This window comes from Manacus candei, unplaced genomic scaffold (assembly GCF_025592945.1).
Source record: "Manacus candei isolate 608988 ecotype Guabito, Panama unplaced genomic scaffold, ASM2559294v1 h1tg000060l, whole genome shotgun sequence".
Lineage (NCBI taxonomy): Eukaryota > Metazoa > Chordata > Aves > Passeriformes > Pipridae > Manacus > Manacus candei.
In genome coordinates this window covers 11,977,332-11,989,658 of record NW_026138108.1, presented here as the reverse complement: position 1 = coordinate 11,989,658, position 12,327 = coordinate 11,977,332, and the positions used below count along the sequence as shown (strand labels likewise).

General features: G+C 39.5%; 1 protein-coding gene across 3 annotated transcripts; it reads left to right on the top strand.

Annotated features, from left to right (window-relative positions):
- Window positions 1-277: 277 nt before the first annotated feature.
- On the top strand, window positions 278-9,509 carry OLFML1 (olfactomedin like 1). Of its 3 annotated transcripts, none has more exons than XM_051803982.1 (3): window positions 278-1,894; window positions 3,897-4,182; window positions 7,266-9,509. In XM_051803982.1, the coding sequence occupies exons 1-3, from the start codon at window positions 1,769-1,771 to the stop codon at window positions 8,042-8,044; spliced, it is 1,191 nt and encodes a 396-aa protein (XP_051659942.1). In that variant the 5' UTR covers window positions 278-1,768; the 3' UTR covers window positions 8,045-9,509. The 3 variants fall into 3 exon arrangements, with proteins under 3 accessions (XP_051659942.1, XP_051659940.1, XP_051659943.1); XM_051803980.1 differs by having other exon boundaries at window positions 3,894-4,182; XM_051803983.1 differs by having other exon boundaries at window positions 1,785-1,894; window positions 4,084-4,182.
- Window positions 9,510-12,327: the final 2,818 nt, after the last annotated feature.

Here is a 12,327-nt window from a genome sequence, read left to right as displayed (position 1 = left end):
AGAATATTAAAAGCCATAAAGTTGCTACTTCGTATTACCTTCAGATAGGGCTTGCAGTCATAGCTTAAACCAAGCATGTTCCTAACTGCAGGCAAACTGTGACAGATTTTGTTTTACACAGGTATGATTCCTTCCTCCACTAAACGAAGACATCAACCTCTTAAATTCTATAGTCTTCATCTCCTCATCACTGCCTTAGATTGTTGGGATAGACACACTAACCTCAGAGAACACTGAAGGATTTCAGGTTCTCCTACGAGGTTAGAAAAGTGATCATTCTTCTGTGTCGTTCTTCCCCAGTGTTGTAGCTGATTATTTTGTGGAAAAGCAGCACATGAGGTCAAGATGTGCCACAGTACATAATCAAGGAAGACTACACACTTCCTAGGGTGTCTGTTCTCAGCGTGAGGATCCAAGCAGGCAAGCTTTCTGCCCTCCCAGGCAGGAGCTCTGAAGTAAAGGGAAATGACACTGGAGCAGAGGACCAAGTATTAGCCTCTGTGCACCACTGACTTTGCCTGTAAACAGGAACTGGCAAATTGTGTACACCTCTGAGGATAAAAGAAAACCAAAATACCAAATACTTATCTGTGCACTTCCGTGAAACTTGCCTGCAAAGCACACACAACCCCATGCAACGATCGAGCACGTGGAGGTGAAAATCTGCCTGCTGTGACACACTTGCCTGAGTTCTGTCATGAAACAAAGGTTTGCACACAAGGCAGTCAGAAAGAAAAAGAAAGCTCTGTAAATGTGAGGAGAGGACAAAAGTGTAGAAAAAGAAAAATGGGGGGGAGGGAAATTGAAGAGGTGGAGAATTCTGAGAAATGGAAACGTCCAGTTTGGCTTCGGATACAAAGGCAGCTTTCTAACCTCCTAACACATGGTTTCCTAGCAAATACAGTGTTAGCATAGCCATGGATATTTCCAGACAAGGAATCCAGTCATAAAAATTATGAAATCAAATAAGTATTGTCTCAAATGCAATAGACTCATGTAAGTCAATTATAATTCATTTTTAAGCCATCTTAAGTAGAATTATTATTCGAAAAGAAAAGATCTATCATGGACTCAACTAAATTGATGCAGAACTCTGTTAAGGATATTGATTGTAGCTGGAAAAGTACTGGCAAGTGAAGAGAAAAATGAGGGGTTTTTTTAAATAATTTTATCTATAGTTTTCAGTCCTGCTGTAAGTAGGCTGGAAGTGAAAACAATTGCTTTAGATTGTTTTACAGTGACAGCTGTGGCTGTTGAAATTGCTACAGACATTAAGCACCAGATCTCCCTGTGAAAGGATGACCCGCGCTCTGCTGACTATGAATCTATGCTGACTTACACCAAGCACACACTGCACAGTGCTGGTCACACGGGAAAGCAGATGGGAGGAGAAAAGAGGGAAAATAAATTACTTTTATTTGTATTTAATAAAATTTGGCCCACAGGCTTTCTGTGACTCAGTACTGAACATCTGGGATTGATCACAGGATCACAGACCGAGAAGCAGTCATCTGGCTTCTAGAAATAAACACATTCAGTCCCTCTTCCACAACATTATTTTCTTAATGATAAAATGCAACGGCCATTTTAAGTCTTTTCAATACTTGCAGCCACAGTACTTTTAACTTTTTAGTGTTACTTTTTCACATCAGGGCATCAGACAATGTCAAATTTCATTTGAGCTTGGACTGGCAGCATTTGGGACTGCCCTCCACACACACACACACAGTTAATTCACTGCTATTCTGGTTCGAAATTTTATGATACCATGGCAGTCCTGCAAGTCCAGCTTTTGTTAGTTCCCTTCCTCACGGGCACCCTGGGAGCAGCACAGTACCTGGTGCAGGATGCAGCGCTGATGAACTACATGGACCGGCGTTTCCTCTCCCTGGAGGTACGTGCTACCTGCATCCTTCTGCAACTCTGCCTGCCTGCAAAGACCTTTGAACACGTGTGAGTGCTCTCCTGTGTGTGTGGACACAGAACAGACTGTATGATATGCAATACCAGGATGACACACTTTCAGCTTTTTCAAATAAATAAGTAAAATTGTGGCTAAACCTTGAACTATAATGATTCCTACCTGCCACGTCATTTATTGCAGGATATAATTTCATAATGTTGTATTTTCATTCTGTTATCATGTGTATGTTTTGTTTTACAACACCAATGAATTTAGCTGAAAATGCAACTGTTTATATAGTACTGCTACAGTCCATCCTAGGGAATAGTAATAAACATATTGTCAGCAGTAGAAGTGCTGTCAAGTGTTAACAAGGAGATAGAAGTTTATCAGGTGTTTTTTCTATGTACAGATAAACTACTGTTCCAGGTGGGTTTAAGACACATTTCTGTAAACTAGAAGTGTATCTTCACTTTAAATAATCCCCTTACAGCTGGGAGACTGAAATAAGTACTTCCTTTCAATTAATTACATAAATGTACTAGTTCTTGCTTCTTTTTCTGCAGTAAAAATACTACCAGTACTGCAAAATACCTCTTCAGTATTGGTGTGCTATAATCATGTATTATTTATCTTAAATGATTAACATGTCCTTGGCTCCTGGCCTGCACTGGCAGACTTTTAGAGAAACTCTAACTTGCCTTGTCTCATGTCCCTTTTTGTACAAAACTCCCACTGGTCTAAACTTCACAACACAGAAAGAACTTAAGGATTATTCTGACATTCTGTTCCCATTGTGCAGAGTGAGAATTAAGTTTTCTTAGCCACTATAGAAATAACTTCACATGGTAATTCCTGTTCTTTTTGGCACCTACTAAATATTATGCAACTCCACCTGTGGCACTTGGTGCAAAGGGCACCAAACAAAGAACAGGACAAAGAGGCAGACACTGAAGGCAGCACTTAAAAACATTTAAAATAAAGTCCTTGTAGAAAGTCATTGAAGAGCTTCCTGGGGACTTACAGTCATGTATAAATGGGGGAGGGAGGGAGGCACAAAGCAAACAAACCACCACCACCAAGTTTACATGGAACATGTGCAGACTGCACTAATCACTCGGGAAACTCAGACATCCCCTACTCAAACACCACCTTAAAACCAAAATACCTGGAATCTGTGCGTGAAGCACCGAACCAGAACACCCAATCTAGCAGTTAGATGTGCTATGGTTGTGTGTTTGGGCTCAAAGATTGGCTCAAATTCCTCATTTTCCCAAAGTGGCAGCTGGGCTACTGTTTTCAGGACACCTATGATCTTAATAGAAGCAGCTGCATTGCAACAGAGAAATCACATTTCTCACCATTGAAAACATTACTAGTTTGAATTTAGGTGAAAAGAAATATGTTCAGGTTTGGTTTTGTTTTTTAAATATAACCAATTATTTGACACAGAAAAGAACCCCAAACAAACAAACAAAAAAAACCCCAAAAAAATCAACAAAAACTTCCTCAAATATAGCACACCAGTATTTTCATTTTCCCTTTTAAATGGATGTGAAATGGCTCCACTAGATTCTGCCTTGATCAGAAGAGGCATATTTATGTGAAATGTTCCTGTTGATAGATCTGCAGAAAACTTTGAGACTGCTTCACCAGTGGTCCTACAGGAGGAATTCCAAAGTTTCTAGAAAGCAAGTCATGATAGGTTACGTACCATTAAGTACCTCTGGCTGTTTTCACGGGAGAACTTTCCCTTCTTTAAGCAGCAAAACAAAGTGTCTGGTTGTCAGTAAACACATCAAGGCAAAAAATGTGGGGTTTTGTCCAGACCTTGTGCCAGTCTCATGTGTCCTCTTCACACAGATAGCCAGCAACAGCCACCAGTTTGAAACAGATGGGGGGGCAGCATGTTTTTTTTTAAAGCAATCATGAATGATGTTGAAATGTATACAGAATATCCATGTATTTTCTTCCTGTGTTCCAACTTAAGAAGAGGCTGGAAAAATGCAACCAAGACATACTGGATTATGTGGACGAATTCCGAGACTTTTCAAAGATGGCACTGTCGCGCCTGGCAGGACTGAACTCTTATAAGGCTGAGGTTAAAAGCGAAGTACAGAATTTGCTCACAAGAATTGAACGAGCACAAAGGGACATTGACTATTTTGGATCTGTCACAGATTCTAACCCATGCATAGAAGTGCACGAAGACCTGGTGAAACAGCAGCTACTTGAAGAGGCAGAAGGAAAAAAGAAACTTAAACTCATGCTTAATGCAAGTAAGAACAGTTTGCTTTTCAGAATGAGCCAGTACCTTAACCTATGTGTGAATACTGATAGAGGGATAACAGACTTCCATTACCTATGTGGATATCACAGATAATTGCAAGGGGGTTTAGCTGTGAAAATATTACACTTATAAAAACAATGTATATGCAAAAAAGGTATGGGAGAGGGATAGAAGAAAGTACAAGGCAAACATTTATTCTGCAGATATCCTAACTGTATATCAAATTAATTCTTTGGAAGCTGCTTTTTATTATAAAGTAATGTAAAATCCTCTGAAGATATGCATTTCTGAGTACTGCAGCTATAATGAGGAATTAATGGTGGCCTTTGTTTTCTGGAGTGGGCAAGGGTCAAAACCTCAACTCAAAAGTGAGTTAATAAACACTTCATTCACAATTTGCATCTGGTTTACTGTCCTCCTCTGTTACTCTTTCTCTCTCTCTCCCCTCCTAGGTACTTTATCAGGAGAGCACTCTGGCTTAGCCATAAGCAAAGCTCAGTTCTGATTTGAAAATTAAATGTTATGGTACCTAGCATGAAGCATATATATACACACATATACAATCTATACTTAAAAGAAAATTAAATTTATAATTATAAGTATTTTTGCCTAAAAGGTTGAGTTATAAATGTAAATTATGTATTTTAGACACGTTTGAAAGTAGTCTGTTTTCTTTTCATAAAGTAAGAAATGAAAAATAAATAATAAGACATATACACTGTTATTTTTTTTGAAAGACAGGTGAAAGACCTCTAGCACCATCAGTTATATAATTCCACTAAGTTCAAGAGAATTAGACTGACTGAATTTTACAAATAAGTTTACAATTTCTTCCTTGAACTTTTCTAGCAAAACAGTATTAAGGCAGATGGTTACAAAAGCAATCACCTATTCTGCTTCTAAGCTCTAATCATACACCACAATTGAGTGCTTTGACTATCAATATTTCTGTTCCATATACAGAACTTTTCAACATGAGGCATTTTTTTAGAGAAGCAAAAGAAATGAGGAATTTTTAAACTGACTGTGTTTAGGACACTTCAAAAATTATATCTTTCTGAGAGTTTAAGGGGGAGAAAATTACTTTCCATTTTCCCTTGCTGGAAATTATTGTGGCAGTTCTTAGTCACTTTACTTTCAACTTTTATTTTACTGTCAATACTAGTCAGAAGCTTTTCCCGTTGAAGTCGATGGCAAAACTAATCCCTGTATAGATTTTACAGCACTTGGAAAAAGTAGGAAGACCCTCAACTCTAGCAAATAGCATCTCTGCTTCTATGCCATCATATCTTATCCAGAATCTATGATTATTTTTGCTGAGTCACTCCAAAACTCAAGCAGGAAAGTGTTTTTGAAGTCCAGCTATGCTACTGGTTTTGGTTCAAGTTCACATAGCCTTGAAAAGAACGATATAGAATCACTGTTTTTACATGCTATAGCCAATGCCTCATCCTGCTTTGGGTAGGAAATGCAAAATTATCTTCTGCACATTTTGGGGTGTGATAAGAAATAGTGGGCTTTGAAGGTATCATTACCAACATTTTTCCACGTTCTCTGCAAACTTTTTGCTTACTGTGAATGTCTCGATATCTCCGTCTCCCTCCAAGCTGTTATAAAAACCAAGGGGGGTTAAAAATTTTCTCTCAAGAAGAGAGACACTCCATAGATTTGTGATAGTAACCTGGTTATTTCTCCTGCAGAGGAAGATGTTGCTAATGCTGGTTAGGTATTTTGATTCAGCAGCTTTAAGTTTCTAGAATCTGTCTAATCAAGAAACATTACTTTTGAGAAAGCTTGTTCAGAGATGGTGCTTCCAGAGTGAGAACTTCTAAACCCTCCCCCAAAAAACCTCCATGCTGTAGCAGTAACATCCAAATTCTTTGATTAGAGGGTATCAGTACACACAAATGACATAAAGATGGCTTTCTACAGGCAACTGGAATCTTGCCACTGACTTCAATAGGTTCATATCAGGCCAAATAGGGAGGCTGGTTTTGCTTTCTCTATTTCATCCGCTGCCAGAACTTCCTGCCTTAGAGCTTTGTTTGTTCTGTTTACTGAAATGGCTGCACTTCACTGAGAGCAATTCTTTAAACTTCAAATACTCTGCCTTGTAATTTATGGGTGCCTTTGGTAAACAAGCTTGTTAATATGCTTTGCAATAGAGTTTGCAATAGAGCTGGAAAGGATGGTGCTTGATAAAGATCTTAGCATCTAAATGCCGGAATCTTCACAAGCTTGATGCTTTTTGGTTTTAAACTTCTATGCAGAGTGCATACAAAATGCAATGATACCAAAATTATGACTGGATCTCTGTGATGCCAATTTTAACCCTATAGTGAGGTGAACAACTATGCAATCCCACCAGCCATGCCCCTGGCACAAGAATTGATAACACAGATGCCATACCAGTTCTTTAAAGAATGTATGCACATTCCTGGATTTGTGATCTATGCATTTGTTCTAGTTCCTTTGTGCTGCAGGTGTTGGGAAGGGGAATGGGAAGGTAGCCCAGTGTTTTGGATTTCTGTTGTGCTGATCTATTTTTATTTGTCTTTATAATATAAATGCATAAAAAGAGGCTAAGTGAGGATAAGAGAAGTCCTGAAAGAAAAATACTATACATGTGGCATATCAGGAAAATGGATTTTGATTTGTACGCCTTCAATACGACATAAATTTGATTATTTTTACTGTGTTAACCTAAATCAGAAGTCAGTTCTCTGAAGTAAAAATTATAACCCTGTAAAAGAAATGACAAGAATAATCACAGAATCAGTATCTGTGCTCTTGGTCTCCTCTCAGGTACACAAATGGAATCCCTTTTGGATAACACTGGTCTAACAGAACAAAGCCCAACACACTATGGGTAGCCAAAGACACACAGTTTTTCTTAGCAGGAATATCTCATATAAAACTATCTTCAGCACTATTTATCATAGCCACGCTGCTGACATCTACTGATACACTGTCTTAGAGTAGAATTGAAAGGAAACTAAGTATTTCAAAGAAAGGAAGCTAGAAAATTCACAGATATCCTAATTTTCTTTTCCTTTGGGTGTTTCCTTGCAGGTTGTGACCACATGCTTGCAGGTATTAAGTCCCTAAAGATAGCTAAGAAGACTGGAGATAAGCATGGCTCTTGGATGAAAGATCCTGGCAAAAAGCATGCGAAGATTTATTTATTAAATGGTTCTGTAAATAATGTTATTTTTGAATTTGCAAATATAATGACGTTCATGGAAAACAATCAGACACTGAGTGCTCGCAGAGTCACACTGCCATTTCCCTGGGAAGGAACTGGCCATGTCATATATCGGGGTTTCCTGTTCTATCACAGATACGGCTCCTTAAATGAGATTATTAAATTCAATATGCATAGCAGAAAAGTAGCCGACCAAATGCTACTGCCAGGGGCTGGAAGGATTCCTGCCTATCAGCTTTCCCCACACACAAAAATAGATCTTGCCATTGATGAGCAAGGGCTCTGGGCAATCCATGCAGAGCCAGAGACTGGAGGAAACATTGTCATTACTAAAATCAACCACATAACCATGGCAGTGGAGCACACCTGGGACACACCCTGCAGCAGCAAGGATGCTGAAGCAGCTTTCATGGCATGCAACACGCTCTACGTTGTCTACAACTCTCCTAGCGGAGGCACCTCTCGCATACGATGTGTTTATGATGTTTTGGATGCTGTAAACACCTATGAAATCCCAGCACTGCATTTCCCAAGACATCAGGGGAGCCACTCCACTATACACTACAATCCTAAAGAAAAGCAACTCTTTGCTTGGGGTGATGGATCCCAGATCATTTACAAGCTTCGCACGCAGCAGAAAGTTTAGAATCTTTAGCAACTTTTCAAATAGACTTAAAACCTGCCAATCCCATGTTAGTATGACCATTAATGTGTATTAAAATTACATTATGCCCACCTGTTACAACTTTCACCTATTTCACATAACTTTAGGCTTATGTACCCCAGTGATCTTAAACTAATGTCCAATGACAAATATGTAAAGTGTCTATTATTATAAATTACATGATGACTAAATGCTACATGTGGACAACCCACACACACACATACTAGTCTTGAAGTCTAAGGTTAATTAAAAGGAATAATAATCCATCTCTGACATCTTCCTCTCAAAATTATGTATTCTGCTTCAGTGCTATGGAAATCAAATCAGAAGTCCTTCCTGTCCAGTACACACTATCTGACAATCTCCACTACTCTGAAGGTCAGTTTAGAAAGCCTTCTGGTAAGCAATATAAAATCACATGCTTCCAGAGAAATTATCTGTAAGTTTTAAAAGGAGTGGTTTATTACATCACAAAGTATAAGAGTACAGACCCTCACAAACATGGTTTATATTTAACATTTAACTCTCATATCACATCAAGGTTATTCTTAATCATTGAACTTCTACAGTATTTCCATTATATTTCCACATTTTTCTTATCCATATAGCTGTACGGTCCACTTTTGAACCTGACCATACATTTGTTGCAGCTAAATATTCACTCTTATCAGCCTCAAGTTGCCACTTTTCAGTATTCTTTTAGTGCATAACTGCTTGTGTGTCAGAAGGAATGTTCCTAGATTATCCTGTTCTGTATCAAACACTATTTTTTTAAATGTTCTACATGTCACTCTTTGTTTCTCTTCTCATTAGTCCTCTTTCAGCATCTAGTTGTGAGGCATTTCCCAATGCTTCAAATCACTTCCACTGGTCATAGCAGAATCTTTCTCATCCTGTCCTCCAACTCCAGGAAAATACCTGTTCAAAAAGGTGGCCCTGATGAGCACAATGGTGCAAGAGAGGGCATGTCATTGCTCAGTCCTGTGTTAGTGAGTAATAGACAAACTCCAGGTAAATACAAATACACTTTTGTTTCAAAAACCAAACTGGCTTTTAGTGTGAAATACAGGTACTGGTTGTAGTTTTGGGTTGTTGTGGTTTTTTAATTTTAATGACATCTGTATTTCTGTTTAATAACAAACAAGCAAAGAAAAAAAAAAACCCTAGAGGAAAAATAAACACAACAAAAAAAGTCTCCCCCAAAACCCACAAAAAGTGGTGCTTGAATAGCAATCCACAGCTGTTTCTACAGAAAGCCCATTTTGTTCTTTACACTGAAAGAGCTGTTGTTCTGCCTAAAAATAGCCTCAACAGAACAGCGAAACATCAGAGAATGATTTTGAAAAGGACTTCCAGAATTCAACTAAGAGTGTATAGACTCCTGAGCTGCAATAGTGATACTCTGCTTTTAGAAAAAAAAAAACTCTAGCATTCTAAGCAGCCTTAATGATTAGAGCATTACTTCTGTGTTACAGAAGCCATAGGAAAGCACAGTTAAAGACATCTCAGGTTGAAAGTAAGGTGAGTTTCCTGCGTGACCATGGGCTAAAGGCAGGCTTGACTATTTGGTCTTTTATTCCTCATCTGTAAAAATAAAAACACCTAAATACAAAATGGTATTAGCCACCTTTGCAAGACTTTGAGATCTTTTACTGCAAAAAGATGTGCAATTTTCTTTATTTAAGAAATAAAAGCTTTTGATGCAACCATGGATTGAGTCTGTTCTTTAGAAAAGGCATTCTTGGGATGTGCCATGTGCCACACTATTATTACACAACAGAGAAAGCCCATGTTACTGTTCTATGTAAAGCTTTCAATGAGCCATCCTCAAAAGTTCAAGCAGGATCTTCTCTGAACCTTGCTGTCTGTGAATTCCAAGCTTTATAATAAATTGAAAGCACCCTGTGCCTGACAGCGGCCAAGACTTCCCGCCTGCAGGAGATGGAGACACAGCCACCTTGCACAAGGTCTCCCAGCACTCCATAAAAGAATTGCTCATTGCCAAGTGCCGTGTAGGCCCTTCTTCCCCATCACCTGGTCCTGTCCCTGGAGTGTGAGGAGATTCCATCTCCTCTACATGGAGCCCCAAGGAAGAGGGAAGGAGAGGGGTTGGAATCCTTTGAGCCACTGTGCCAGCACCACACAAGGAGTCTGTTGCAGGCCACCGAAGGAGTTCCATGGGACCTGGAGGTGGGGGCGGTTCTTTTGAGTCTGAGGCTCACTCTGGCTCTGTTTTACAGTTTTGAGGATGAACTTTCACACTGCTTTTGTTTTTCTAAATCCCCATGGATATTTTTAGTGTTCTTCTCCAGCACAAAATATGATCCAATCCCTGCACTCATCTGTGAGTTTCCACCACGTGCATTTCACCACGGCTATGACAAAGATAAAGAACAACTTATAACACTTCAGTCTTGCTCACAGTCTTCCTGGAGCACAACAAAGATTAGGTTACTGGTCCTGCAGCATGAAATAAGCTGGGAAATGGGCTGTGGGTTTGGGTAGCATATGAATTTTGCAGACTGCAGTGACAACAGTATCTTGGGCTTACACCAGGAATGACACAGCTGAGAGAGTCATGTGTGTGAATATGCTCTGTGTTGCTGATCAATTCACATTCAGGTAAGAAAAAGACAGCACGCTTTCTCCTCCAACTTTCTGGTAATCTCATAAATATATATGATCTCATTAATTTTCATAACTGATAAACACACAAGCAGATATTGTTGAGGAAGTCAGAAGAGGCATTTGGTTAACTCCTAGATGAAAAAGGGCAAAAGTGAGGACTGCCTGTTCAGAAATGGAAAGGATCACAAATATCTGAACTGAATAATCTGCTCCAGCATAGCAGTCTCCAAAAAGCAAGGACAAAGCACTGCTGGCAAAGCAGTAGTAAGCCGTGACAAGACTGCATGAAAGAGGGCACTGACTCCCAGTTCAGGTAGATGATACGATTGTTACCATGGGAATGAAATTGGTACAAGGAGATGAACACAGAGAAGTCTTCATCAGGAACAAAAAACACAAATGAGTTTATGACCTCTACCTTCACCATCTAGATAACATCCATTACTGCCCTTGTCCTCTCACAGTGTGCCTTCCCCATGTGCTCATTTCATCTGAACCACTGGCTTTTTGCTTGTTCAGAGCTGCATTTTCATGTTCGGACTCGACAGACAGGTCCCTCTTGTGTTGGCTCTTTTGCTTTGCTGCAGCTCTCAAGGTAGAATCCAGTGCTCTCCGCTATGACAGCAGGATCATCATCCTCCTAACAACAGCAGCACTCCTTGATGCTTTGGCTGCCACAAAGGCCCCTCACCTCTTCACTGATACCAAAGTTACCTTGTCCTTTCCTGCATTAAATCATGACTGACCCTTCTGCAGAAAGCTGGCTCACGTCAGGATAGTCTACAAGGATTATGTCCTGTTTGCACTTGAAACAATCAGAATTATCACAGACAGAAAGGTTTTCAGCCTTCTCTTATTTGTTGACACCCGTGTGATGAATTTAAGCTTTCTAAAAACACTGTGCTTGCTTACTTTTTTGTGGATGCCAAGGATCTGTGGACTGTATATTAAAAGCAACTTGCCAGTACAGCAGAGCTTGATGCTGGGAGCATGGTGTAAATTATGTCAGTATAACTGGGTTTGTTTCTACAGTGCCCATCAAGGATAAGCTTGATCCTCAGAAAATATTCTTCCTTTCTCTTCTTTTCTATCTGCCTGGATCTGGAGGATGTGAGCCTGTTTTAGCATTCATGCAAGCAGACACCATATAAGAAAAACCCACACTACATATTTATTACAGATGGGTTTACCACTAAGCAGCACAAATATTACATGCCTACTGTCATCCTGCTTTGTAGCAGTGCATTTTCTTCCCCACATGCTGTTTCCCACCCCTTGTGCCAGGGTCACCAGTCAGAGGACACGGCTGCAGAGACAGTGCATGGAAGCTCAGCAAAGAAACTGCAGAACTGAAATCATTAAGATGCAGCTCTCCTAATACTGAAGAAATAGCTCCTCCTGAAGGCAAAAATCCAGACCTGTGACTTTTTAAGTTATTTGAACTTTTCGTGGTTCTGCATTGCATATAAGAAAATAACATTTTATTATACTTGCACCGTATTGAGCCCTAAGCCCAGAAAAAAAAAAAACGTACAGAATCACAGAGTCAACTAAGTTGGAGAAGACCTCTGACATCACTGAGTCCAAGCTTTGAGTGAACACTACCTTGTCAACTAGACCATGGCACTAGGTGCCAC

Coding starts and splice junctions, on each gene's coding strand:
- OLFML1 (XM_051803980.1), top strand. CDS start 1,769: ATGGCAGTCCTGCAAGTCCAGCTTTTGTTAGTTCCCTTCCTCACGGGC. Junction 1,895..3,893: donor GGCGTTTCCTCTCCCTGGAG/GTACGTGCTACC, acceptor TTCCAACTTAAG/AAGAGGCTGGAAAAATGCAA. Junction 4,183..7,265: donor TAAACTCATGCTTAATGCAA/GTAAGAACAGTT, acceptor GTTTCCTTGCAG/GTTGTGACCACATGCTTGCA.